Source organism: Lontra canadensis, unplaced genomic scaffold, assembly GCF_010015895.1.
Source record: "Lontra canadensis isolate GAN:19392208 unplaced genomic scaffold, GSC_riverotter_1.0 scaffold98, whole genome shotgun sequence".
Lineage (NCBI taxonomy): Eukaryota > Metazoa > Chordata > Mammalia > Carnivora > Mustelidae > Lontra > Lontra canadensis.
Genome location: NW_022631092.1, coordinates 6,868,234 through 6,895,887, shown reverse-complemented (window position 1 = coordinate 6,895,887; position 27,654 = coordinate 6,868,234). Strand labels below are relative to the sequence as shown.

The 27,654-nt window shown below is 51.9% G+C and overlaps 1 protein-coding gene across 1 annotated transcript in view; it reads left to right on the top strand.

The window, feature by feature from the left end:
- Positions 1-27,654, top strand: part of LTBP2 (latent transforming growth factor beta binding protein 2) — a 101,255-nt gene that overhangs the window by 35,877 nt on the left and 37,724 nt on the right. Inside the window, exons 4-8 of the mRNA XM_032837528.1 lie at positions 13,344-13,534; positions 15,557-15,727; positions 16,272-16,475; positions 17,280-17,557; positions 18,616-18,718. Coding sequence (XP_032693419.1) covers positions 13,344-13,534; positions 15,557-15,727; positions 16,272-16,475; positions 17,280-17,557; positions 18,616-18,718 — 947 coding nt within the window. The remainder of the gene's footprint in view (positions 1-13,343; positions 13,535-15,556; positions 15,728-16,271; positions 16,476-17,279; positions 17,558-18,615; positions 18,719-27,654) is intronic.

The following is a 27,654-nucleotide window of genomic DNA, read 5'->3' as shown; positions in this document are numbered from 1 at the left end:
GTCCTAAGGTGGTTGTGTTAATCATGTTAGGTATCAAACATAAAGAGTCTAGCAAAAAAAATTTTAAAAATGAAATGCCTAGTAGATGTCTGATGAAGACTCATCAGACTGGGCTCCTCCTTCTCATAGAAACCTTTTGTTTATGATCCCGAGGTCAATTTCAGCCCCTGGAAGAGCTGGCTGGCTGCAGGCTGCCGGAACTTTGGCCTGCCCCTGAGGAGTATATCCTTGACCTAGCTCTCCCTCCACACACACAGTGGGTCTCTCTGGGCAGGTCCAAAAGTGGGATAAACTCATCTGACATCACAGGCCTGTATCTGCTGTCTGATGAGGCAAGCCTGCTAAGCTCTGTGCATGGGGGTGTGTTATGGAGCACAAAGCGGCCCCACAGGCCATGAGCTGGAACTCAGGGGTTCCGGAGGTGGGAGTATCATGCCAATTTGATGGTGGTGAAATGCCCATTCCCCAGGCTCTTCGTGGCTGTGGGAGATGGTCCTAGCTCAATCCCCTCAGCTTAAAGCTCTTTCCTTTCCCTGTGTCACCTCCAAGCCCTCCTCCTCCTCTAATCTCCCAGGGCAGTTGCTTACGACCCTCTGTAGCAGCTCCAGGGAGAGCAGAAAGGGTGAGATGGGCTTTGTACGTGAGATACGCAGGGTAACGCAGGGACTCTTGGCTCCGTGGCTCGGTGCCAAGACATAGTTCTCAAGCTGCCATGATAGTGTAGAGGTTTAGAGCACAGGCTCTGGAACCAGAATATCTATAGGCTGTGTTTGATTCCCAGCTCTGTTAGTCATTGCTGTGTGACCTTAGACTAGTTACCTAGCTTCTCTGTGCCTCATCAGTAAAATGGTAATAATAATAATAATAATAATGACTTCCTAATTTTAAAGATGGTTAAATTGGTTAATGTACAGAAAGTGCTGAGAACCAGGCCTGGATGTTACAAGCACTCTAGAGCTATTTGCTCTTATTTTCTGTCCTCTTTGGCCCCTTCTGTTTTATCTTTAACCAGACAAGCCTTCTCCTTGAACAACAGTGGCTCATGATGGAATGTTTCCCCATAAGCTTAGGGATCTCTCGGCCTTGGGTGGACTCTGCCCTCCTGACCCTTTTCTGTAGCTCATATCACACAACCACTAGAAAGTCTTCCCTATGCCTCCAGCTATGAGACTCCTGGTGCCTGCTGCCTTTCTGCTCTTGGATGGTCATGAATCACCCACGTTCAGGGTCTCATCCCAGGGCTGCTGGATACGGGTGTATGTGTTGTGTCCTGTACAAAGATATTGGTCAGGTTACAAATGCAGCTAAATTCTAGCCCATGTTCTCAGCCAGCTTTGGCACCATGAAAGAAATGGGACTGCTTGTGCAAACTGGACACCTAGAGGGGCCCTTTTCTAGCTCACACGAAGGCACCAAGGGAAGGCCCTTTCCCACCCTCTGCCTCCGCGTTTGGACGGAGCGTGATGTCTTTCCTACAGTGCCCATGTGGAACTATGCACCTTACAAAATGCTCATACATGTACCTTGGAAGTAGGTGAATGATGGATTCATGACACCGAGGTTCCCCAGGAACTGACAAGTCTTTGTAGGGGAGGTTGGAGTCAAAGGTTTCTGACTGCCTGCTGGCCCCAGGTGCTGCGGGACAGGGCCCAGCCAGGGTTGGAGAGAGAGCTCCAGTGAGGACAGAGGGCCCGAAGAGGCCACTGTGCAGTTGAAGGTCCATGGTGATAACTATGTGGGGACAATAGCTGTGTGCCCAGCACTCTGATGACTCTATGAAGAATACAAAGATAATACAAGATGCAATCCCTTGCCTTCCTCTCTGAGGGGAATCTGTGGTCCTGGCCGAGCTGTAGCCTGTGGGTGGTCTGCTGGGCCCAAAGGGAGACAGAGAAGTTCTTGGAGGGGTCCTTTCCTTTGCTGGGGGGGAAGGGTGATGACCCAGCAGTTTGACACTTGGGCAAGCTAGGGGGCAATTCCAGGGCCCTGGGTAGCCCACTCTGGCTCCCCTGCCCAGCTCCGGTGCCCAGCCAGGAGAGAAAAAAAGGCACTGCAAAGTCTCAAGGGGCAGGGTTTGGCAGCCTGACAGCCTACAAGGCAGGCTGCTCAGTGGAAAATGGTTTGTCAACATGAGGTCATGAGGGATCCAGAGGGTGGAGGAAAGTAAGGAGGCCTAGCAGGCTGTCTGGGCCCTTGGGAGACTGAGACAGCAACTGCTACTTCTCTAGAGGCGGGGGACTAGAGGTGGGGGTCTAGAGGTGGGGGTCTGGAGGTGGGGGTCTGGAGGTGGAGGTCTGGCCCCAGACCAGGCTTGTGCCTCACAGACATTCCCTCGGACATGCACAACTCCCGCCAACCTGCAAGGAAACAGGAGGCTGTGTTTCCTCCTGAGCCAGCTGAGAGAGCAGAGCAAGCAGAGACTAGGGAGGGCAGACTCCTCCCCACCAGGATTCTGCCCCCTTCCCACCCCCTGCCCCCGCCTGGCAGAGGCATCCCCTGGGATCTGTGTCCCAGATCTCCAGCTCTCTCAGACCGGGCTATGGGCACAGAAAGAGCTAGAAGCAGACCTCGGAGCAGGAGGACGGGACTCACAGGTGGCTGAGGTGGGGCTGGGTTGGGGACGCCACTGACCACTGGGGTCCCAGGGGTTGGGCACAGCAGGGTGGGCACAGCAGGGTGAACGACAGAAGAGGTCTCAGGACAGCCAGCTCTCAGACATGTCATCAGCACTGGTGACACTGAATCAGTGTGCTAGGCAGTGAGGGGCAGGGCTGGGTCCCCCCAGAACCTCCCCGCTGAGCTTGCTGTGAGCCCAGAAGCCCCCGGCTTCCTCTCTGGCACTCAGGAGCACAGCTCCACTATCCAGGCACACAGAGCACCTGCCTCTTCAGGGGACATCCTGTCGCTGGTCAACTCTGGCTCTCTAAACGTCTCTCCTCACACTGTGCAGAAAGCAGCTCCCCTGTGGCATGGTCCTCGGTCTGTCCTCTGCAAACCCAAGTCAGTCTCTTTCCAGCCACACCTCTCCTCACATCTGAAGACAGATGCTGCAGTCTGGGGCCGGAGAGCAGGGTTTAGGATGGCACTGATCCCAGTGAGGACTGTCGGGGTACCCTCCTGCCTGGGGTAGGAGCGAAGCCTTCAAGGGACAGAGAGCACAGTGAGGCTAGCCGGGGGAACTCTATCCACATAGTCACAGGCCAAGATAGACTTTTAGGGTTCCAGTGCTGACCCCTCCATTTTTTATACTGCACGGTCTGATATGGTAATCACCAGCCATATGGGGCTATTTAAATTTGATTTAATGTAAAACTCAGCCTCACTAGACACATTTCCATGTGTTCAGTAGCCACCAGTGGCTGGTAGTTATGTACAGAATAGTGCAGACCATACAGCATTTCCATCCCCACGGAAAGTTCTGTTGGACAGAGTGACTCTAGATGAATGACCTTGGACAAGTTCCTTAACTTCTCTGTGCCTCAATTTCCTTTTCTGAAACATGAGGCTAAAAATAATACCTAGCCCCTAACGTGATTATGAAAATTAGATAACATAAGGCAAACATAACAATGAATTCACAGCACAGAGTGCTTGGGTGGCTCAGTCAGTTAAGCATCTGCCTTCTGCTCAGGTCACGATCCCAGGGTCCTGGGATCGAGTCCCCCATCGGGTTCCTTGCTCAGCGGGGAGTCTGCTTCTCCCTCTCCCTCTGCCCCTCCCCACTGCTCATTCTCTCTCATACACACAAAAATCTATAAAAAAATTTTAAAAATACACAGTGAAGAATGAGCACTCAATACATATCCATCTTTATTGCTCAAGCCCTCCCCTCGCAGTGTCATCAGAGAGCCCACCAGCCTGGCACATCTAGTACCCAGACACCGGAGAGTGATAGCTGCTAAGTCTTAGCCAGCCTGCATCTCACCTGCTCAGCCCGCGAGCTGTGCATTGCCTAGATCAGTGGGCTCCTGGCTCCTACCGATGGCCACGGGGTCCCCTCCTCCTGATCCACCCCGGCCTGGTGTCCCGTTTCCCTTGGCTGAGGTCGGGCAGGTTTGTGGCAGGGCCCGGAGCAGGAGGTCTAGTGACACTACATTGGGTCCCTGAGGGTTTGGCACAGGGGCTGGCTGACCTTGACTTGGGCCTGAGGAGAGAAGGAGCAGAAAGAGAGCTCTGCGAGGGCTTCCCTTGCCTTGCCGGCATCCAGATCCTCAGGGGAGCCTGGGCCACCTGGGGGTGCTAGAGCCTGTACACCTGCCATTAGGGGGGCCTACAGTCAGAGGAGGGCCAGAAGCGGAGATGGCATTCTGGGAAGGCCCTCCTGGCTGTCCGTGCTCTCTCCCTGTTCCCCTCCCACCTGTCTGGCTGCTCCCTCTCTGATGCCTTCACAGCCTCTTCCTCTGTCTGCCCTCAGGCGTCAGTGCTCCCCAGGACCTCCCCACCAACCTTGCTTACTCTCTCCTCACTCCTCTGTTTCTCCAAGTGTGTAGAGGTCAGGGTGCCTAGAAATCATAAGCAACGCCATCAATGTAATTAATCCCATGATTAGAGCTGAGAACGGCTTAATTAGCAGAAACTATGATGATCGTCTGTGTGTTCAAAATAAAAGCCAGCTATAGGCACACACACACGCAGCCGTGAGAAGGACACGCTGCCAAGGGAGGTGAGAGGGGCCACTGCCACATTTTCTGTTCATATGCATTGACTCCTTTTTCATTTGTTTTATCCTGTGCTAGCGGACAAGGGGGAACAGGTGCCAAAGGCTGGGACAAATTTATGGGAACAAAACCTAGAACGGAGACCAGTCCATTCATTAACACATTTGCGCTCCTGAAATTAGGAAGTGTTAGCAGAGTCAGTGCCTCAGTCCAACAAGGAGCTCTGAAGCCTGGTTTGTTCTGCCTGCTTGCCCTGAGTGCTGTCATTCCCTCCCTCCTAGCTCCGTGACCTCTGTCCTTACAGCGTTCCCGAATGTGCTCTGTGTCTCCCCCGAGTGCTGCCTCCTGGCTGCTTCCATGTAGAGATCCATCCTGAGGCACACAACCCTCGTTGTGTCCAAAACTGAGCCACTTCTTGGGTCTCCCACTTGAGATCTTGGCCCCTGGAGCTCCCTCCACCCACTGGTCTAGTCACAACTGGGAATATCCCATGACCTAACCATCCCCTGAATCCAGACTTTCTTCTTGGTCCCAGCCTTGGTCCCTGCTAGCCTAGATCACAGCCAAAGCCTTCCAGCTGGCTTCCAGCCTGCCCATCTCTGGTCTGTCTCCTCCTGGGTCATCATTCACCCGAGTAATAACCACTTGAAAAGGCCTAGTTCATCATGTCCTACATCTGCTTGAAGACCATGAACAACTCAAGGCTGATATGCAGTTCCTCCTGTACCCCCACATCTTTGCTGGGAGGCTGGACCCTTTGCTCAGGCCCCCACCAGAGCAGAGAGGGGCAGAGGGTCTTTGCCATCCTTGGACCATGGTGCCTGGAATGTGGCAGGCCCTGAGTGAGTTCTTCTTGAATGAGTGCAAGAAGGTGGGCTTCTCAGAGACTCTTCTCACCCATTCAGTACAGCCCAGACACCTCTCTGATATGTCATGCTGTCTACCCTATGGCCTGGAGACTGTTCTTCTTCAGTCCCCCCAAATATCTCAGTGTTCTCATCTGTAAAATGGTGACACAGCGATAACAAATGTGGGGTAGCTCTAAGATTAACTTAACCTGGTTTGGTAACCTAGCTTCTGCCCTTGGGAGTCATATAACCTTCAGGAAGGGATAGAAACTTGCTACTCTTGATTTCTTGGCTATGAAATGGAATAATGAGTAACTCTTGGAGTCACGAGAGATCTACATGAGAGGTTGTGGGCAGTGCGTATTACTGGCATGGAGGCTAGCGCAGAGAGAGCATTCATTAAATTGTGGCATGAATTTATTCCCCATGTGCCCTCTTCCCGCTTCCTGGCACCCCACTTAGATAGGTAACCGCTGTTATTAATTTCCAAGGTAGCCTTCCTAGGTTGCTTTATAAAGATGCAAATAAATGCAACGCATGTGCTTATTTTCTCTACGTTTACACAAAAGTTTATGTACTCCACACCAGGAGTCATCAAACTTCTCCATAAAAAGCTAGATAGTAAATATTTCAGGCTTTGAATGACATACCGTTCTACAACCTCTCAGCTCTGCCCTTTAGAGCAAAAGCGACCACAGTCAATGAGCGTGGCTCTGTCCCAACTCAACTTTATTTGTGGAAACTTAAACTTGAATTTCCTATCACTTTACCATGTCATGAAATATATTCTTCTTTTGACTTTTTTCAACCCTTCCAATATATTAAAAAAAAAAAAACTGTTAGTTCACCATCCGTATAAAAATGGTTGGTAGAGCAGATCTGGGCTGTTTTTCCACTTTTCAGTATGCCTTGGAGAGCTTTTCTGTAGATGCAAAGAAGCCGCTTCTCTCGGTTTCAAGGGCGTATGACTCCATCCTGTGGATATATCCTAGTTTGTTTAACTAATCTCCTACTGGAGGACATTTATCTTGTTTCTATTCCTTACAAAATATTTTGCTACTACAGAAGTGTTGCTATGAATAATCTTGTTCATCCATCATTTTGGACATTCCCAAGTGTTTTAGGTCAGACTCCCCTAGAGGTGGAGCTGGGATGAGGCTTCTGGTGTGATTTATTGGAGGATTGACAAGGAAGGGAAGCAGAATGGGAAAGTGGAAAGAGCGTAGCAAGGATTGGTCCCAAAGAAATCAAGCCAAGGCCTGACCGAGGATGGAGCTTGCAGAATTGTGTCCCCACCGCCCCCTCCCCCAGGCAAGGGGCCAGGCTTGGGAAGGTCTTGTCTCCGCAGGCATTGGTGATGGGCCGGGCTTGTCAGATGGTTGCCCTCAATCCCCTAGAGCAAGACTCCTATGCAGCCGGTGGGCGTACCAGCTACAAAGGGGACCGGGGCAGGGTGGCCACAGTTGCCTACATGGCAGCTTTGTCTGCAGCAACATCTTGGAGCTAGAACTGTCAGAGCAAAGCATCGATGCACTCAGTGGGGCGAGACATTGCCAAATTGCTCTCCTAAGGGCTGTATCAGTTCAGGTACCTGCAGCAACATTTGAGAGCGCCTGTTTCAGTACAATCTCGCCAGATTAGTCTATTATTAAACTTTTGAATTTTTGCTAATCTAATGGATTAAAAATACTATCTCAGAGTAGTTTTCATGTGCACATCTCAGAATGAGCATATCTTCAGGGCGCCTGGGTGGCTCAGTCAGTTGGGCACCTCATTCTTGGTTTCCATTCAGGTCTTGATCTCAGCGTCCTGAGATCAAGCCTGGCTTCAGGCTCGGTGATCAGTAGGGATCCCGCTTGAGATTCTTTCTCCCTCCCTCCCCTTCCCCTTTGCTCCTCCCCCTGCTCACACTCTCTGTTGCTCTCTCTCGCTCTCTAAAATAAGTAAAGTCTTAAAAAAAAAAAAAAAAGAATAAGCGTATTTTCATGTGCTTAGGAAATATTTGTATTTATTTTCCTGTGAAAAAGGCCCGTGCTTCCACCTTCCAGGGGTTGTCTTATAATAGTTTCCTTTTTTTTTTTTTTAAGATTTTATTTATTTACTTGACAGATGGAGATCACAAGTAGGCAGAGAGGCAGGCAGAGAGAGAGGAGGAAGCAGGCTCCCTGCTGAGCAGAGAGCACAATGCGGGGCTCGATCCCAGGACCCTGGGATCATGACCTGAGCGGAAGGCAGAGGCTTTAACCCACTGAGCCACCCAGGCGCCCAGTCTTATAGTATTTTTCTTAGCTGGAATGTCTTCCTCTTCATTTTGGACTATGAAAATCCTACCCCTCTCTTAAGCCCCAGCTGAGATGCCGTGGTCTTTCTGACATCTGAATTCCTGTAGCTCTGTTAGCCGTCATGGTCCACTTTGGGTCCAAGTTATTTGTACACATTTAGCATGCTTTTCCTGAACCTCACTTTCCTCATCTATAAAATGGAGCTGCTGTGGAAAAAATAGAGATTTATTTTTATTATGAAATGACACGTGTTTACTGTAAAAATGTTTTACTGAAAAAAATTCCAAAAATGTAGAAACAGGGGCAGCCACTGTTTAAAGACCCTTCCAGATCTTTCCTGTGCCTGTATAAATATCTATAGGGGGAAAGAGAAGTTTCTCTTAAGACACAAACCTGGAAGCATACTGTCCATGTTATTCTGCAACTTACTTGCACTATGCAATAAAATACTGTGGTTAAGATGATGCATTTAAAGCATCTGGCTTGGGGCACTTGGGTGGCTCAGTGGGTTAGGCGTCTGTCTTTGACTTATGTCATGATCCCAGGGTCCTGGGATCAAGCCCGCATGGGGTTCCCGGCTCAGCGGGTGTCTGCTACTCTTCCTCTCCCTCTGGTCCTCCCCGCTGCCTGCTCACATGCTCTCTCACTCATTCACTCTCTCTTTCTCTCAAATAAATAAAATCTCTACAAATAAAAGATAAAAAAAAGTATCTGGCTCCATCCTCAATAGACGGCAGCTCTAATTACTCTATGCACCGCGCAGTGAGGCTTTTAAACTTTCTTTTAGCTGCAAAAGCCTTTACAAACAAAACAGTATTTGGAAGACCGATTTGTAAAGTAGATGGCACGGACCCTCCAGGCCCGGAGGGCACTTGGACAGGGTGGAGGACAAGGTACCTCTCACCCACTTGTCTCCCCAGTTGCTTTTGAAAACCAGAGTGTTAAAAATATTTTCAAGATGGCAGAATGTGGGCACAGCACAAGGAACTGAGTGACATCCTTGTGGGTATGCACTGTCTGGGCAGTTTTCACTTGGGTCGGAAGATCCCAGCCAGCAGGGACAGGAAGTTTGTTGTTTTTCTCTTCTCCCGAATTGGTCGAAAGAGCCCCCAAAACCCTCAGATGAGAGCAGATTATAGATCAGTGGTTTTCCTCTTGGTTTGGTGCCAGCCTGTCATGAATTTTTTTCATTGGCCCACGAAGAAATGAAGAAAATAAAGTCAATGTGGTGAGGTTTCCATGAGGTTAGGCTTGTTCAAATGTTTCTTTTGGGCATTGAAACGTCTTTTCTTCCATGGAATTATGGGGGTAATAAGTGGTAGTTGTGTGTGTGTGTGTGTGTGTGTGTGTGTGTGTATGTGTGTGAATTTCTTACTTACCTAAACAAAAAATTGGCAACCTTTTGTTGTTCCCCTACATATGTTTCAAAATTTTCCTGATCCACGCGGTCCTAATGTCTAGAGACAGCTGTTCTAGTCCGTCATGGCTGCTTCGTCAGGACTTGCCTGGAACAAATCCCAGAGAGATAGCGAATTCTCTTCTTGTGCCAGGAACGTCCAAGAACCACTATCGTGGATGAAACCAAAGCAGCTCTTCCAAGTCTGAGTAGACGGAACCTCTCCTATGGGGGGCTGTGGTCCAAGAAAGTCGCCTTCTCCATGAAGGTCTTGCTTGCTTCTGTTGTCACCGCTCTTGTCTTAAGGGGGCACTGCTTCTTTAGACCACCCTGGGCCTAACATGGCGCCACACCCTTTCCTTGATGTTCCCCCCACCTGAGACTAGGATGTGCAGGCAACTGGGCTTTTGCTAAAGGCTTGTGAATCACTTAAGGGAAATGAGCGCAAAGATAGCACAAAGCCAGACTACGGGGCTTACAAACTCCAGTTTGCAATCTGCACCCATCCCAGCTGCCTATGACCTTCTAGGTGCTGATGGCACAGGCAACCAGCTAGAGACCCCCTCCTCGCATTGGGGGCCTCCCCACCCAACTCTAAGGACTGAGCTGGAGCTTTGAAGGGAGATGGGGGGTGCCTTACAGGGTAATTTTGGTAGAAGAGGTAGAAACTCTCAAAGAACTGGGGCTTCCTCCTTTACTCGGCTGTGAGCCTCTCAGACAAGGCAGAACTTTTGATTTCTGTCATTTAACCTCAAATCCCCATCCCAGCTGTAGATGACAGTGGATTGGATTCAGGAGGCTCCGGTTGTTAGAAATGTGTGGACACCAGATTGAGCACTGGGCCTTTTACATACAAGGATGCTTGGACAGTATAACAAAGTGTTTTGGGGAATCTTTCGTTCCCCTTAGATGAAGAAGAATTTTCAGTGGCTTGTCTGAACTACATCTAGCACTTCTTTTGTTGTCATTCATGTGGTTTTAAAATTCTGGCATATTTTTCAACTTAACGACTATTTACTTACATTTGCAAAGTAATCACATGGCCTCACTCTTTCTTTTAGTCCTCGCTCCGGCCCCATGACGTGGCGTCCCTCTTCCCACTTTTACTAATAGGATTCTGAAGCTCAGAGGAGCTCCATGACTCGCTCAGGCCATCCTGCTAGAAGAGGACGAACTGAGATTTGCCCGGCCTAATCCTGTTCCCTCGGGTCGGTACAGCCAGGTCCCTACAACTAGGGAACATAGGAGTTTCTTTGTTGGCGGTGGCTATTTTCTTCCCTGCAACATTAACCACTGGCCTTAGGATTTAAACTCAGGAATCTTGGGGTCATCAGCACTGAGTTCCGTTAGAGGAACAAGTGACAGCAGTGACCACAATGACAACAAACTACCAAGAAAGAAGCCTTTGAGTTTCCATCTTGACCCAACTGGGGAGCTCTTCGTTGGTCAAGTTCAAAAAAGTACAGAACTGGGCAGAACATGAGCTACTCCCTTCATCTTTCTAGGGTGCTTTGCGGTGCTGGCACTAAGCTGAGCCATGGCCCCAGCCTGGTGCCAGCAGGAGGGGTCTCTCACCACCCACCAGTTTCCCCCCAAATCCCCGCTCTCGGGCACACTCTGGGAAGCTCTGGAAAGGACTTTGTTTTCTGCTGCAGCTGGTTGTGCTGATCTTTTCCTGGAAATGAGCAGGTGCCTGAGGTTTGGGCTCTCAATTCTGGCCCATTACTGCTCCCAGAACTTCTCAAATGGCTGATAGGCCCTCTCTCCCACTCCAGACCCCAAACTCAGGAAGCAGGGTGAGGCGTGGTTGGGGCCTATCAGGGTAAGGATTTGCTGCTGGTGGCCCTGGAAGGAAAAGCAGCATTAAAGCCTATGGGAGGGGCCCCTGGGTGGCTCAGGTCATGATCCCAGGGTCCTGGGACTAAGTCCCTTGTCAGGCTCCTTGCTCAGCAGGGAGCCTGCTTCTCCCTCTCCCTCTGCCTGCTGCTCCCCCTGCTAGTGTTCTCTCCATCTCTGTCAAATAAATAAATAAAATCTTAAAAAAAAAAAAAAAAAAAAGAAGCCTGTGGGAGCCAAGCTCTGAGTAAAGGGGCGTCAGGGAGGGCTAAAGATTGCCTAGGGTAGTACTGGGGTACCCACCGCTGACATCTCTTCTGACTTGGCTTCTGCCAGGAAAGGATAAGAGGAAGCTTGCTCCTGGCCTAGGCACCAGGGTCAACAGAGCTGGAGTAGAGACAGCAGACGGAGAGGGTCCCACACCTTATCCCACTTGGGCAAGGAATCCAGTGGAGAGGCTGGGGTTGGGACCTACTGGGAGAAGGAGGGACCAATTGGGGGAAGGAGCAACCCCCAGACCCAAGTGGATACTCCTAGGCTGAGCTTCTGTCGCAGGCTGGGCTGCTCTGTTAGGGGGCACAGGAGTCAGGATGCTCTGGGTTGGAATCGCAGGGCCCTGATGTACTGGTTGTCTAACCTTGGGCCAGGAACTGCTCCCTCAGCTTCATGGTCCACAATGCGCTCCCACTTGCCACAGTGCAGACGCCGTCATATACAGTGGTCCGTGTACACTGTGAAGTGACAGGATATTGACCATGGAGGCGGCCTCGTAGAATGGCCTGATGATAAGCCCACGAATAACGCATTCAAATTCATGAGACATTTCAAATAGTTGATATCAAAGGATGGGGGTGCCTTGGTGACTCACTGGGTTAAGCCTCTGCCTTCGGCTCAGGTCATGATCTCAGGGTCCTGGGATCGAGCCCCGCATTGGGCTCTCTGCTCAGCAGAAAGACGGCTTCCCCCCCTCCCCCCACACCTCTCTGCCTACTTGTGATCTCTGTCAAACAAGTAAATAAAAACTTAAAAAAAATATATATATACCAAAGGATGTGAGCAGAAAGTTTCCAAAGTGGTAAATAGATACATGAAGACCATTTCAGCTCAGAAGTAATAAAGAAAGGAGAGAAAAGGCAACCGTGAACTACCATTTTATACTTATTCAACTAGAGAAGTATAAAAAATTTGTTAATACATTAGGATGTTGAGGTTGCACTCTGAGTGGTACATTTATACATTTTGATACAACCTTTCAAAAAACAGTGCACCATTGTGTACCTAGAGCCATAAATGTTTATAACCTTCTCCTTATACCCTTCAATATGGTCATTCTAGTCTGTAGAATTCATTCTAAAAGAATAATCCTCTTTAAATGTGTATTTTAAGTATTTTTCAAAAATACAAAATAATATAATGAATCCCCCCCTTACTAAAGGAATATTTTCACAGAAGGAAGAAAAACCATACTTACGTGAACGTGAGTATGTCCACAGTTAAAAATTTAAAACAATCTATGTAACAGGCAAATGTCTGAATAAATTGTGATTTGTCTTCAGATAGACTCTTATCTGAATTGAGATGATAAATATGAAAACTGGGGTTGCACGAAGTATGATCTAATGTTAAGTGAAAAATCAGGATTTAAGCTGTGTCTCCAGGGGATGACAATAGGGTAAGGACATGTATGTGAGCAAAGGTTGAACAGAAACGTGCCAAGTGTTTGCTCCGTGGGGGCGGGGGGATGACGAAGGAGGTTTTTTTCTCTTTGAATATTGTTATATTATTTTTACGATGAAAAGAAATGAGTGGGATAGTCCAGGCCGCGCCCCCAGATCAATCTGTGAATGAGTATTATTTGGGCACCATTTCCACAGGTAATTTGTGTTAAGGGTTGAATTAAGAAGTGGCAGGGGGTAGGCTTGGGGGCAGGACTCGGTTTGGGGGCAGAGGTGGGTCCCTCAGAGTCTCAAAGACGCTCCAAATGTCAGAGCTACACCGGATGGGTCTCGCACCTTCCTTTTATGGTCACGGGCCCAGATGCCCAGAGAAGCTGAGACTTGCCCAGGATAACCCAGCAAATGGCTGGCTATTCTACACAGGCGATAGTCACTCTCACAGAACCAACTGGCGGGCCTTACCTTGCTCCCCCTACCTCAGGGCACCTCCACAGCCCTGAGTCACTGCGCAGGGGTAGAGAGAAGGCAGCCACACAGAGGGCACTCTCCTAGTACGGAGGCGGGGGAGTGGGAGGCCCAAGGGGGACAGAGGACCCAGCAACCCTGCTTCTAGGCGGTCAACCCCTGTTCCACGATTATCTCCACAGGACCCTGAGTGGGCTCAGCCAGACCCAGGCCTCCCAGCGGCACGTGGGTTTGTCCCGGACTGTCCGGCTTTACCCAACCACCGCAGCCAGCGGTCAGCTCACCTCCAACGCCCTGCCCGCAGGGCCAGGCCTTGAGCGGAGGGATGGCGCCCAGCAGGCGGCGTATCTGGACCACCCATCATCCCCCTGGGGTAAGGTGACCCTGTCTCAGGGTCCTAGAGGAGCAGGGCATCTCAATCTCTGGCCGTCTTGTCCCCACGTTTGCTTCCTCTCCACTCTCACGGATGGGCTGAGTTCACCTGTCCCTCATCCTCTCGGCCCATCAACCAGCAGTCGCCAAGTGCCTACTTTGTGCCAGGCTGCAAGGGTCCCAAACCAGCTGAGGGGGGACCTTGCCTCTGTCACACATCCTGCCTTTGCTTCCTTCCCAACCAGCCACAAACCTCACCTCCCTGACCCTGTTCCTTTCACGTCTTTCTTCCTGCAACCCGAGGCCCTCCTGAACCTGCCAGGCAGTTTCTTCCTTAGCACCCACAGCTGGGCCTCGGCTCTCCAGAGGAGACAACGGAGCATCCCCATGGGTTCATGCCTCGGCACATTCTGGTCATTGCCCAGCAGTCCTTTTCTTTGTGCCTGCTCCCTCTCTGTCTCTGTCTGTCTGTCTGTCTCTCTCTCTCTTCCTCTCGTCCTTCAGAGCAGCTACTCCAAGCTGCCCCCACGTCCCATCCCCCCAGAACATGGACACGCCTGCCACACCTTGGAGAGATCCTCATCTTCCTAACCGTCTGCCCCATGGTGCACGCCACTCCCTCACCTAAACACTTGCCTGAGCTCACCTTCTTTCTTTCCTTTCCATATTAAATGCTGAGGTGAATTTCACCTAAAATTAACCATTTTTAAAGTGTACACATCAGTGATTTTTAGTGTATTCATAATTTTATGCAACCGCCATCACTATCTGATTCTAGAACATTGTCATCACTCCCCAGAGAAACCCTGTACCCATAAAGCCTCCTTCCCCCTCCCCCAAGCTCCAGGCCCCATTAACCTACTTTGTCTCTAGAGATTTGCTTACTGTAGATGTGTCCTAACAGAACCTGCACAATATGTGGCCTTTTGTGTCTGCTGTAACTTAGTATCATGTTTTCGAGGTTTATCCCTGTCAGTACTCATTCCTTTCTGTAGTCCATGACCTCCTCTCTTGCCATCTTGAAAAACGAGTGTCCCGCGTCTTGATTTCCTCTAGAACACTAGACCATCCCTTGTCCAACCCCCACAGCTCTGTCCTCCCTCTTCAGCCTGACCCCCACCCAACCCCTTCCCATCAGCAGATACACTTGGTTCCGGCTTCCATTCTCACAAACACACACTTGCACACACACACACACACACACACACACACACACACTTCCCTCCTCAAGCCCTCTCCCTCTGGCTTCCCGCCCTGGGCTCCCCACACTGAATGAATACCCCTTCTTTGTATTTCCACTGCCACCGCCTGGTTACAGAAGCAGCTTGCATGGCTGCAGTGCCCTCCCAGCTGGTGTCCCTGCCTCCCTGTCCCCCTGCCCACTCCAGCTGGGAGGGCACCGGTCCCCCACGCATCCTCTTTGATCTCTCACTGAAAACTTTCAAAGTCTTCCCACTACCGACCCAGTAAAGTGCCCGTCCTTGTTCCAGCAATGGGGGCCTCCACAGCCGGACTCTAGTCGTTCTCGCAGGCTCTGTCTTCCTCCCTTTCTCTTCGAAATCTCCTCTCTGGCAAGTCACAGCCATGGTCAGTTTTTTGCCCTCGGGTTCCAAGCCCAGCCCGGCACTTGCTAGCTGTGTGATGTGTAGCAACCCAACCTTCTTTGGGCCTCAGATAGCAGATTGGATATGGGAACATAGTCAACAGTCAGCCATTGTAACCTACAAAAACGGCAATATCTAAAGAGTCAGCCTACAAGAGTGTTCCCCCAAGAAGGGTAAGAGTGAAGGTGCACAAAGACAAGCTTAGTGGTTGCACATTGGCACCCCTCGATACATACTGGACCATGACCTTCGTGAGGTGGTACACTGCCCCCCACCATAGGACCTTGCTTCCAGTAGGTACTTAGCAAATGCCCTTGGGATGGATTCACCCCTGACCCCACGGGCCTTCTAACCAGCCTCTGGAGGTCACAGCTGTGCCTCTCAGCCCTGCCCCCTGGACCCAAGCCCTCTCTCTGCAGGGCTGAACCTCACTGAGAAAATCAAGAAGATCAAGATCGTGTTCACACCCACCATCTGCAAGCAGACCTGTGCCCATGGACACTGTTCCAACAGCTGTGAGCGCGGTGACACCACCACCCTGTATAGTCAGGGAGGTCACGGGCATGATCCCAAGTCTGGCTTCCGCATCTGTGAGTCCCTCCCCAACTCAGGGGGTTCCCAGGCCCTGTGGAGGGGGTGGGTAGACAGGGTGGCCAGAGGGACAGGCCCAGTCTTGGGCAGGAGCCCAGACCTTCTGCAGGAAGGAAGCCTGCTACTCTCACACTGTGGCTTCTGTGAGTTGACCCCAGTCACACAGAATGTTGAGTCCTCTCCCAGCTCTGTGATGGCCTAGCTGTGTGACTCTAGGCAAGTCCTATAACTCACCTGAATCCATGGTTCCTCCATGGAGAAGTGAGGGATTTAGCAGTGCCCCAGCCCTCCTGTCCCCCAGGTTATTGTGGGATCCCAGGACTGTGTGAAAGGGCCCTTTAGGAAGGCAAAGGCTGGCTGTTATCTACCCTTCCTCACTCCCAGCCTCCTGGAAAGTCCCTACATTTCAGGGTGTGCTGGGCTCCCCAGGCCATCCAGATGGGAGTTCCTGCTCCTCCTGCTTCCTCGTGGTCACTTGCTGGCCCCGCGCAGGGCACTGCTATGTTCTTCTACCCACCAGTCACCTTGAGATCGCTGTTGTAGATTTCTGCCAGATCCCCTGCCTGAACGGAGGCCGCTGCATCGGCCGGGACGAGTGCTGGTGTCCCACCAATGCCACCGGGAAGTTCTGCCACCTGCCCTCCCCAAAGCACACGGGGCCTCTGCAAAGGGGGTCCCGCAATGGGGTCCTGCAGGAAGGCCCCTTGAGGCAGTCCACCTTCACCTTGCCTCTCTCCAACCAGCTGGGTGAGTGTGGGGCTGGGGGATGCACTGGTCACAGGGGCTGCTGGCTTCCTTGGGAAGGGCACAGAAGTTGCCACCATTCAGACCTCCCTCCTTCGCTGCCCCTGGGGTACAATTTCATCTCCTAAACTTCTCTTTGCCCTTCCTCCAAATTCATCAATATTTTTTTTTGTCCTTGCCCCCTACTGGGTGCTATGGATGAGATTTTTTTTTAAAAGTATAAAGGTGGTTTCCCGCCTTCAGGTAAGCCTCAGGCCTGGAGGAGAGAGTGGGGCTGGATGGGAAGGAGAACATGATCATATAAAACATGTCATTTCCCGGGTGCCAAGTAAAGGGCACCAAGAATACAGACTTCCCTAGGAGGTCAGGGGCTGGAGAGCCCCCCAGTTGTCCTCTGGAAGGCTGCGAAGAGAAAGTGGGCTTCAGTTGGCCTTAATGGGTAGCTAGCCTTTGACTAAGCAGAGAGCGTGGGAGGGGATCCTGCACGCAGGGACCAGGGTGAGCCACGGGGTGAATGGGGGGCCCTGCAGGGTCCGTCGGGCCAGAGTTCAAGGATGGTACAGGATTGTAGCGGGAGGTAGAATGGGGAAGGTAGTTTGGAGGTTGAGCGTGAGGGCCCTTCTTTGGAAGGCGCAGAGGGAGGGAGTCTGTGTTCCATCCTGTCCTCACGGGGGAGCTCTTCTGGGTTTGAACAGAGAGTGGAGAGATGGTGGGAGAACCTGGGGGAGACATAGAGAACCGGGGTGCTGGGCCCTCTTCAGAAGGTGGGGCCCTGTTGCCCGGCTCTGACCCAGCCCCTGTGCCCAGCCTCCGTGAACCCCTCCTTGGTGAAGGTGCATATCCACCACCCGCCGGAGGCCTCCGTGCAGGTCCATCAGGTGGCTCGGGTGCGGGGCGAGGCCCCAGAGGAGAACAGCGTGGAGACCAGACCCTCGCCCTGGCTCCCCGCCAGCCCCCGCCACAGCCACTGGGACAGCAACAGCATCCCCGCACGGTCTGGAGAGGCCCCCCAGCCACGGCCCCCAGCAGCACCCAGGCCTCCGGGACGGCTGGGCCACTGCTATCTGAGCTCTGTGAACGGACAGGTGAGAATGCATCCTCTGCCTCAGCCCTACGGGTTTCCAGAATAGTCAGTGACTCCCCCTCCCTCTGCCCCCTTCTCTCTGCTCCTCGTCCTTACGAAACGAATGTCTGCCTTCTGTTCCCCATGGGGCAAACGCAGAGCATAAAATCGTGTGACCAAGGGGAGGCCTCCTTACCACCTGGGCTCCACTGGATACCTGTCAGTTCCAGACATGCCAAAGAGGCCCCAAAAGGGTCCCCCTCTAGAAGGGCACCAGCATCGCTGCTCCCAGTAAACCCTGGCCTGTCCTGGAGCCGAGCCTTGGCCTCCTGACGCATGGACAATAGGGCTATTAGAACCGACGAGAGAGAGTATGGTATTTAGTTGAGACTGGGGGTCACAGAGATGTGAAATTAGAAAAAGCAGATTAAACCCTAAAGCCTTGGGGGTAAAAGATGAGATACTCCATCCCCCCTGGAGCCATCCATAGTCAGTGATGGGAAATCGGGGGAGTTTTTCTGAGTCTAGGCACCTAAAAATATGGGCTAAGCCAGACCTAGGATGGCTTTTGTTGGAGTTGCATATTGGTGTTTCCAGAAACCCCTCCTGAGGTTAATGAACTGGAGGAGGTAGCGAGTGGCCAAGGGATAAGGACTCTGAGTCCCCAGATCCTCCCTGGCTCTGAGCTTGCAGTGTCCCTGAGCCTAGATCCTGTTCATGGGGAAGACTTGCATCGTGGGTGACCCTGTAGTTCCGTGGAGTTTGATGGAGGAAAGCCCATCCTTTGGGACCCTCTGTGGGCTGGGGACACGGAGAGGGACAGCTTGTAGACCTGCACTGAGCAGATCTTTTCTTATCTGGGTGTGCCCTTCCCCCCACATTTAGGGTTTGATGGAATGGACTACAGGTTTTCGGCTTCCTTCCGGGGTACCCCCTGACTCTCTCCTCTCCTCCCTTGGGTGAGGCATCCCTGTAGCAGGACGTTGGGGTTGAGCTCTCACCTCGGGTTTTCCTGGGACCGCTCTGTGCATAGCAGGGAAGGGAACAAGGTGTGATAGGTATCTGTGGCCTCTTTTCCAGTGTGCCAACCCCTTGCTGAAGCTGACTGCCCAAGAGGACTGCTGTGGCAGTGTGGGAGCCTTCTGGGGAGTGACCTCATGTGCCCCATGTCCACCCAGACCAGGTGAGTGCTAGGTACCGGAGTGCAGGGTTTGGGGCGAAGTTTTCCCAAGGCCTGGGCTCTGCTTCATCTATCACCAGGGTCTCAGAGGCCAGGCAGGGAGAACAGGCTGGCAAACTGGGCAGGCTTTCCAGATGTGCTCTGAGGGTGCTTTGGGCTGGTGGCTACGGCCCCTGACAGCTCAGATGGCTCGGGCCCAGATATAGCCTGGGCTCTCCACTCTCTCTGATTGCTTGGGAGGGGTTCCTCTCTCATGTCAGTTGTTCCTGCTCAAATTAGGGATCCCATCCCATGCTGGGCCCCTTCTACATACCCCCCTGCCCAGGCTTCAGGGGCCCAGTGGTCTGGATTTAGTGACTCAGTGTCTCCCCCGTTCTCTCCCTGGAGGGACCTCCAGGCCTCCTCCTCACCTCCTGTTTCCTCACCCAGTCAGGGCTGGGAGTCTGTCCCAGAGCGTCCTCTGCCTTGGGATATGGGAAACCCAGTTTCCTGCCCTCTTTTGAATGGTGGGAAAAGCCTACGTTTATCCATTCATTCATTCACTCCTTCATTCATTTATTCGGCAAATACTAACCAGGTGCCTTGTGTGTGCCAAGCACTGAGGATTTATTTGGGAGTCAGCAAAATGCCCGTTCATGCCGCTCTCCTAGGTCTTGATCTTACGGTTGGGAGGTGGGTATGAGGGTCTGCGCCTGAGTACGGCTTCTGCCCACTCAGCCTGTCTTTTCCCTCCTGGCCCCACTCCTGGGGCCTGGGCCCGGGGCCTGGCTTGGATTACTTTTTCCTGTCAACAGTCGACTTGGTGAGTTGGCTCTTTGTAGGGGACCTGGCCTGGCGCCCAAAGGTGGGAGGGACAGGGCTATTCCTAACTTCAGACTTGGTTGTGGAACAGTGACCATGTTTTCCAAATTAAAAATAAGCGCGGATGGTTTTGCAGCACGCTGGGGCTTTGGGTGAAGCCTTGCAGGCTAGCAGTAAGCTTCCAGACTTGAGCACCCAACACGGAGCAGGTCCCGGGCCCAGCTCTGCGGGCAGACCTCGTCTCTGCGCAGTCTCCAGTCTGAAGGGTGGAGATGGTCAAGGAAACGGTCATGGAGACCGCAGGGCTGCTGTGGCCAGTAGATGAGGCATGTGCTTAGCATTCGGGCAGTAAACAGAAGCTGTGATTGGTATTGCTGCAAAGTAGCCCTCCTTGAAGAGAAATGGGGGGGCACACAGGAGAGGGCCTTGAACTGCTCAGCATCTCCCCCTGCAGGCCAGAGTTGTCCCGCCACTTTCCTTTTCCCCCTCTTTCCCTTCTTCCTCCTGGTTAGGCGCACCCTTGAGACTTCCACATCCCACAACCCACTCAGTCCACGGATATTTACGTTAGTGAATTACCCATTTGAAGTGCTCCTGGTGTGCAGGCCCAGAAAGGAGAGTGGAGACTGGGGTAGAAGTAGTGCCCCCTTTCTCCAAGCTTGGGGGCTTGGGGTGGGGGTGGGGGGCTCGAGGGGGCGTATGCAGATAGCACTGACTAGACAAATGCCAAATGCTGTATGAACACAGCGGAACCAGGACCACGGATAGGTCCTATAGTACCTTTGTACAAATTAGAGAAAGGTGCTGCTTCCTTTGTTCAAAACAGTCTTTACAAATAAATATCTGAGATGCCAGCGATTCTCTGAGATGTGGTACTTTTGTGCAGTGGACAACCTGCACATCTGTCCGCTGTGGGGTAGCTGATCCTAGCTCAAATTTGTGGATCAGGGAAAGCTTCTTATGTGGGGGGTGGGGGCATCCTGGATGAGATCTAAAGAATTATTAGAGGAGGCCAAAGAGAAGGGGAAGAGCTTAACCACCCAAGGAAATTGCAGATGCAGGTAAGACCAGGAGGATGAGGAACTCTTCCTGGAGCACAGCACACCCAAGGCTGTGCCCTCACCTCCGCCCTGTCCCAGTTAGTGACTCCCCACCCTCCTCCCCCACTGTGTTCAGGACATCTCAGCAAGCCGGGCACCAGGGTGCAAACCCTGGAATGTCAAGCATTCCAGCACACTGAGCAAGAAATCACAAAGACCGGGGAATGTAAACACTTACAACATGATACAGTGCAGCTGGGCATTGTATAGAGAAAGGTCAAGATGCCCATGAACTTGTTTGTGGTGACAACGTGCCAGATACCTAGCTCCGTGCCTGAGCATGGGGCCGGGGGTTGGGGATGTTTCTCTAAGTAGGCACGACAAGCAAGCCACCATGCAAGAGTCAGAGGAAGGAAAGGTGAGCTGCTGGGGAGGCTTTGGGAATGGTTGGCAAGGCAGGCAGGACTTCTGGGTTCTAGAACATTTCCAGGCTTGGTGGCTTTGCCCCTCTGAGCCTCTAAGTCTCCTCTGATGAAATAAGGCTGTGTCCTTCAGGAAAGGGCTTTGTCATCCCCAACAAGGTCATCTGGCAGAATTGGGAAGGAAGAGAGTAATAAAGCCAGTAGCTGGGGAACTATGTGACTTCATGGCTTCCCCTAAGTCACCTTTTTGACCCTAAGTCAGTCTGCTTTTGAGGCTCCAGGCCCAACTATCAAAGAAGGCTCCTGCAGAATGATGCTATTTCTGAAGAAGAAAGGGACTGCCTTGAAGTCTCATTTACATGGCACAGACATATCTCTTTTCTTCTGGAAAAAATTCTCCAGTGCTCTCTTTCTTAGGGAGATGGCTCAGGGAGTCAACTCAGGTCAGCCTCTGATCCCCTCCCTTCTTTCTCCATTCACTCTGGGTGACAGATGCAGCTGACCTTCCAGGACTCGGCCTGAGCCCCATCTTCCTGACCCTCAGGAGTTTTCAGAGCCTCTGTCAGGGTCCAAAGAGCGCACAGCTCTCAAAGCCACTTTGATTGAGGCCACATTTTAGAGTTTTTGTCTGAGAAAGACAGACATCTGTGTTGACTGGAAAGTTGGCCGCTGCCCCATCTGGCTTGGCACAGGCTGTGTCAACCCCCGGGCCCCTTCGCTGGGGCAGGCGGGGCTGGCACCCTGCTCTCAGTCCGCAGTGGTGGCCTCCAGCTGTTCCCCACGAGATCATCCGTCCGTCTGCCTGGCATGGGATGAGGTCACCTCCAAATCCAGCCCCTTCCTGTCCCTCCAGGGACTGCTGCTTCTCTTGCTCTACCCTTTCAAGGAGCTCTGCATCTTTCCCTCTTAAAAACAACAATGGCCACCTCTTGCTGAACTTCCACACTACGCCGGGCTCCCCACCGGCCCGATCCCATGAAATTGTCACAACCACGTGCAAGCTAAGTGTCTTTATCCCCACTTGACAAATGAGGAAGATGAACCTCACAGAGAACTGAGCAACTTGTCCAAGGTCACACAGCAGGACAGGGGAGCAAAGCTTCAAACCAGTGTGTCTCACTCTCAGCTGACTGATGGGGGAGATGTCCCAAATCATTCTGGGGAGACTTGAACCTACCCAAAGACAACAAACACCAGGACCTCAGACACGCAGTTCACAGCCAGGAGGGGGCCGCCAGGGGTCATGTTTCATGAACTACATGTGCATGAAGGACAACATCCCTCAAGAAGACGGGGCTTGGCTAGACGGGCAGGCAGCAACCTGCAGCTCAGACCTGAGAGTTCACAGAGATGTGCTGGACGAATTGTCCCAGGGCGGAGCCGATAGGCTTGCTCCATGTGGTTCTGGAAGACTAAAGCCAATGTGAGGGTATTTCTGGTGAGCAGAGCTCAACTCGAAACTGAGCACAAGGAGCAGCTTACCTAAAGTCCGTAGCTTATCAAAACCCCAGAAGGACTTTGCTCCCCGCCAGGGCGAGGATGCCTGCCAAGAATAGGTTCATAGAAGGAGCTGGAAAGGATATTGATTTTTGAGGGAATGGAGGCTCATATGTATGTGTCTGAAAATGTGCTGGAAACCCTCAGTAGAAAGCAAGCTTTGGTTTGCCTTGGTTTTGCCAGTGCCCCTGCCCACCAGCCTGTTTCTTGTGAGGCCAGCCCCTGCCCAGGGGTGCGCGTGTGAGGAGATGCAGGCAGCCGACAAGATCTGGAGCGGGGATCATGGGGCAAGTCCCAGCAGCGACACTGTTTTCTTCACTATCGCTGTTAGCAGCTGTGTGCCAGGCACCATACTAAGCGCTTCCTCGTTCCACTGTGTCCTCGCCATGTCTCTGGGGGTTGGGTGTGACCGTCTTCATCTTAGGGTAAAGAAGTTGTGTCTACGTGATCTGAGACCCCGGCCTCTAACTGGCCTGAGATCTGCCTCTGAGGCTGTTGCTTGCCCACTTGGCTTGGGGAATCTTCTCCACTAGAGGACCCCGGCTTAGGGAACAGCTGTGCTGGGGTGGGGCGCCTGTTCTCCAGGACTCTGGCTAAGACGCCAGTCTCCTGCCCTCAAGAGATGGGATTTTTCAGATTTACAGTTGTTGGGCTGAAGAAAAGTAGTGTCTCTTTGGCTCAGGGATGTTCTGAGATCTTCTTCCAAGGGACTTGAGGCCTCCAGGGAATTGTGCCTCAGCTCAAGTTAGTGCCCTCCTTACCCAGGGCGGGGGTCACCAACACGTGGCATGTTTGGCCCAGAGAGGTCCAGGGAGGGCTGCGGAAGGGTTGTCTGGAGTGAAACCTGTCTGAGCCAAGGGTCTAACCAGACCCCTCTCCACCTGACTGCTTGTGGTGACCAAGACACTCACTTTGGCTCTCATGCTGCCCCCAGGGAAGCAGTCAACTTCGGGTGGGATTTCCACAATCCTGGGTTGGTGGGGGGTGGTGGTGGGGGTATCCATTAGGACTTTACCAAGCAGGAAAATCTGGAATCATGAACCTTATAATAATCACCAATATGTGACAAGGATCGTGCTCAGAATTTTGCATGCTTTTTTACTGTTCACCGTAGCCCCAAGGAAGGAATTGTCACCTACATTTTACTGATAAGAAAACAGAGAGGTTGAGTAACTTGCCCAAGTGTCTCTAGCCCGTGAGGGGCAGAAGCCTGCTTGCTATCCTTGAAACTGTGTTGCTGGAGGAAAGGAGGGAGGGAGGGAGGAAGGAAGGAAGAAAGGAAGTAAGGAAGGAAGGGGAAAGGAAGTGAAGGGAAGGGAAGGAAAGGGAAGGGAAGCAAGAAGGAGGAAGTAAGTCTTAGGGAGCATCTACAGGGACTCCCAGGCATGGCGCTAGCTTCAGTCTGACCCTGATTATTTCTCGGTGAAGTTGACCTTCACAACCCATGAAACGGAGTTTCTGTCCCCAGTTCTACAGAGGAAAAAGTTAAGACTGACAGAGGTTAAGAAACGTGCTTTGGGTCACACAAGTAGAGCGGAGCCAGGAATTCGATGGGGTCTGGCCGCCCCAGAACCCACAATCCTTCCACTGCTCTGGGGGGCTAGAAGGTGTTTTGCAGCTTACTGCCCCCCTCCCTAGAGGTTTACACATCTAGGTTCAGCTCCATTCCGCTCACATGCCCCGGTGCGTCGAGCTTAGCCTCATCCAGGTTGTGTGTGTTTCTGTCTGTCTGTCTGTCTGTCTTCTGGCAGAGAGGTGTGTGGCAGGGTACCCTCCAGAGCTCCCTGCTGGGGCCATCTGTCATCACAGGCTGAGATCAGCGTGGCTTGTAAACAGCCCCGTGGCCAGACATATGTCTCCACCATTTCTTCCCTGAATTCTGTTGTAGAGTCAGGGCCAAAACCGTCTCCAGGAATTAGTCTGTCCTGGTTGAGGCCTCCTTGGGAGTCCCGGCGGACAATGGGGAGAGTCCACAGGGCAGGCTCAGGCCACAGCCAGGGGCCCCTCCACTTCCTTCCCCGGTGTGTGTGAGCTGATCTGGGTGCAGCGGTGAGGGGACAGGGCTGGGGTCAGGGGCCAGAGGACCTGAGGTTCTGGCCCACATGACCACGTTTCCGTACCAGGAAAGGTACACACATCTGCCCCACAGGCTTCGCGGGCATTCTGTGATACTCAGACTCCTTGGAGTTGGGGGTGATCCCAGCTGACCCCTCGGCCGCTGCTCAGCCTTTCTCAGGCCTGAGAGGTCCAACGGCAAGGTCGCTGGCAGCTCTCCTTGTGTCAGCCCAGGGGCCGTGAGGAGTAGTGCGGGTTCTGCCGCATTGTCTTCATTCTTTCTGCTTGGCACTCCAGTGGTAGACCCTGTGGGGCATTTTCCCAGCCTCTAATGAGTCCTCTGGCCATCTCAGACCATCAGTCCTCCCGCCCATCTCCTGACCTCCTCCTGGGTATCCCTGCTTTTGCTTTTCCCAATTGCTCTCCTGATCCCATGTTAAAACAAGGGAAGAGAAGTTCCCCAAAAGGGTAATCTACTCCCTGATGGGCACAGGTTTCCCTGTAGCCTGCAGACCCTCGGATTCCTGCTTGGACAACTCCTGAGGCTTGGCATGAGTTCTTTGATTTATGCATTTGGAGATGGGAGAAAGGAGTGGTTCAGAATCTATCCTCTGGGGGAAGACTGCCTGGGGTTCATAATCCCAGCTCCATCCACCAGCTGGGAGACCTTGGGCATGTTTCCTAACTCCTCTGTGCTTCAGTTTGCTCCCCCATAAAGTGGGGGAAAATATTAGTAAGTCTCTTCGAGGACTATTATAAGGATTAAATAAGCTGATACGTGTAAGGACTTTACAGTAGAGCCTAGCACATAGTAAGTGCTATTTTAGGGTTTACTCTTATTATTCATTCCGGTTTAATTGTGGGCCTCTAGGGGCACCTGGGTGGCTCAGTCCATTGAGCATTCAACTCTCGATCTCAGCTCAGGTCTTGATCTCAGGGTCATGAGTTCAAGTCTCACACTGGGCTTACCAAAAAAGATGATTGAGTGCCTAAAGTACGCCACATGCTGTGCTGGGCTCTAGAGATGTAGCAACGATGAAGACAAGGTTCCCGTCTTCATGGCACTGACCATTTACCAGGGGAGATGGACCAGCAAACAGACCATCATAACGCAGCATTTTAAGTGCCATGGCGAGGAAAGGCCTGAGTGTGTTGGGAGGGCTTGGGAGGTGACCTAGCGTGGGTGGCAAGGGCTGTGGCATCTGTCCCCCCAACCACCCGCTGTGAATCACACAGCTCGAGGCTGCCAGGAGCACGCCTGGGACTGAGGGTGGGTGCTGAGTTCTACCCGAGCCAAGGTTATCCCTTCCTCATGGCTGTCTGAACTTCAGCCTGCTGTCCCCAGATGAGACTGAAGCTGACTTTTCCAGATTGGATACTGCACTTGGTCTCCCAGAAGCTGGCAGGTGGCCTCTGGGAGGTGCAAAGCAGGGTCCGAGGGCCTTCTTTGGGATCCAGTAGGGGTTGCTAGCAAAATGGGAATTTCATCCAGGACAGTGGCTTTGAAATTTATTCCTGTCTCCCTCCTGCCATCATGATGCTGCCCTGGCCTCCGGCCCCTTCTCTCTCTCCTGCCTTCAGCAGAGCGACAGGCAAGGGATGTGGCCTCTGCTCCCAGAGGCTGGGGTTCAGCCCCTGCTGGGCCCTGTCTGAGCTTCAGTCTCCTAGTCTGGACAGTGGGGATAATGATCCCGGCCTTGCAGGATGGTTGTGTGGGAAACAAACAGTAATGTGGACCAAGGGCCTCATGACTCCATCCAGATGTTCCCTTGTCACTGCTCGTCGGCCCTCTGGCACCAGCCCGTTATTCTTTCCCACCTTCTGCTCCTCGTGTTTGCAGGCTGCATCGAATCAGTTTGCTTTCTGAGTTTCCCCAATGTCCCCCCCTCTTACCTCCTTCCTGCCCTTGACTAATGCCCCTAGGCCCTATGCCAGGGGCTCTCCCTTTTCCCAGCCTCACTCCCCTCCTTCCATCTCAATGTCAGCATGTTCAGAATCCTCATTTACCCCCCGCCAGGCTGGAGCCTAATCCCCCCCATGGTGGGACGACAGGCAAAGCTGGAGTGAGACTGTCATCCATAGAGGGAAAAGATATTACAAATTCAACTGACATTTTTTTAATGTAAAAAAAAAAAATGAAGGGGCTCCTGGGTGTCTCAGTTGGTTGAGCAATTGCCTTAGGCTTGGGTCATGATTCCAAGGATCCTGGGATCAAGTCCCACATCAGGCTCCCAGCTCCATGGGGAGTCTGCTTCTCCCTCTGACCTTCTCCCCTCTCATGCTCGCTCTCTCTCTCTCTCTCTGTCAAATAAATAAATAAAATCTTTTTAAAAAAATACTTAAAAATCTTAAGTGAAGCTTAAAAAAAAAATGAAGAAGCCTCACTAACTTACAATCTCACTTGGTCTGTATGTCAGACTCAGATGTCACGTCTGGCATGTGGCGTGTCCTCAGGGAAGAATGAGGTTCCAAGAAAACATGGCGCCTCCTCGGGTTTGTCTCTGGAATGAACGCGTCCCCTACGACAGTGCTCGGCTTATGGGGTTTTTCAATCATGTTGTCAAGTTTGAAGGAAAACAACCTTCTTCAAGTGGAAAAGTGACTCTAAAAAAATTCCTGCAAAGAAACAGGATTCGAAATAACACTAATTACATCACTGCAAGTGATCACTTTTAAAATGTGACGCTGCCCCTTCTCCCCTGACCTGTAATCAATTCTCGGATAAAAATAATGAGGGCCTCTCAGGTGTGACCCACAATGGAGCCCAGGACCCAAACGATCAAGAAGGCTTTATGGAAAACGGTTTCTACATAACAGACTTTGCCCCAAGGCTATAACGTGCTGGGAACTAGCAGCTGACCATAGAGCAAAGCCGTCTGGATCAGAAAAACATTTAAACAAGACCAAGATGTTCAACCTTTGCCGTACAATTGGATGAAAGCATAGGTCTCTCTAACGTACACCTCGGTATTTGCAAGAGTCCATTTCAACAATGAAATAGATGAAGAACTATCCTCTTGTAAAGATACTGCTAAGGGAAGGATGAACCGCAAGTTGTATGTTTGCAACAGTAAATGACTTCTTCAATAACAATGAGTTTTCCAACAACTCTGTGAGGGTAGCT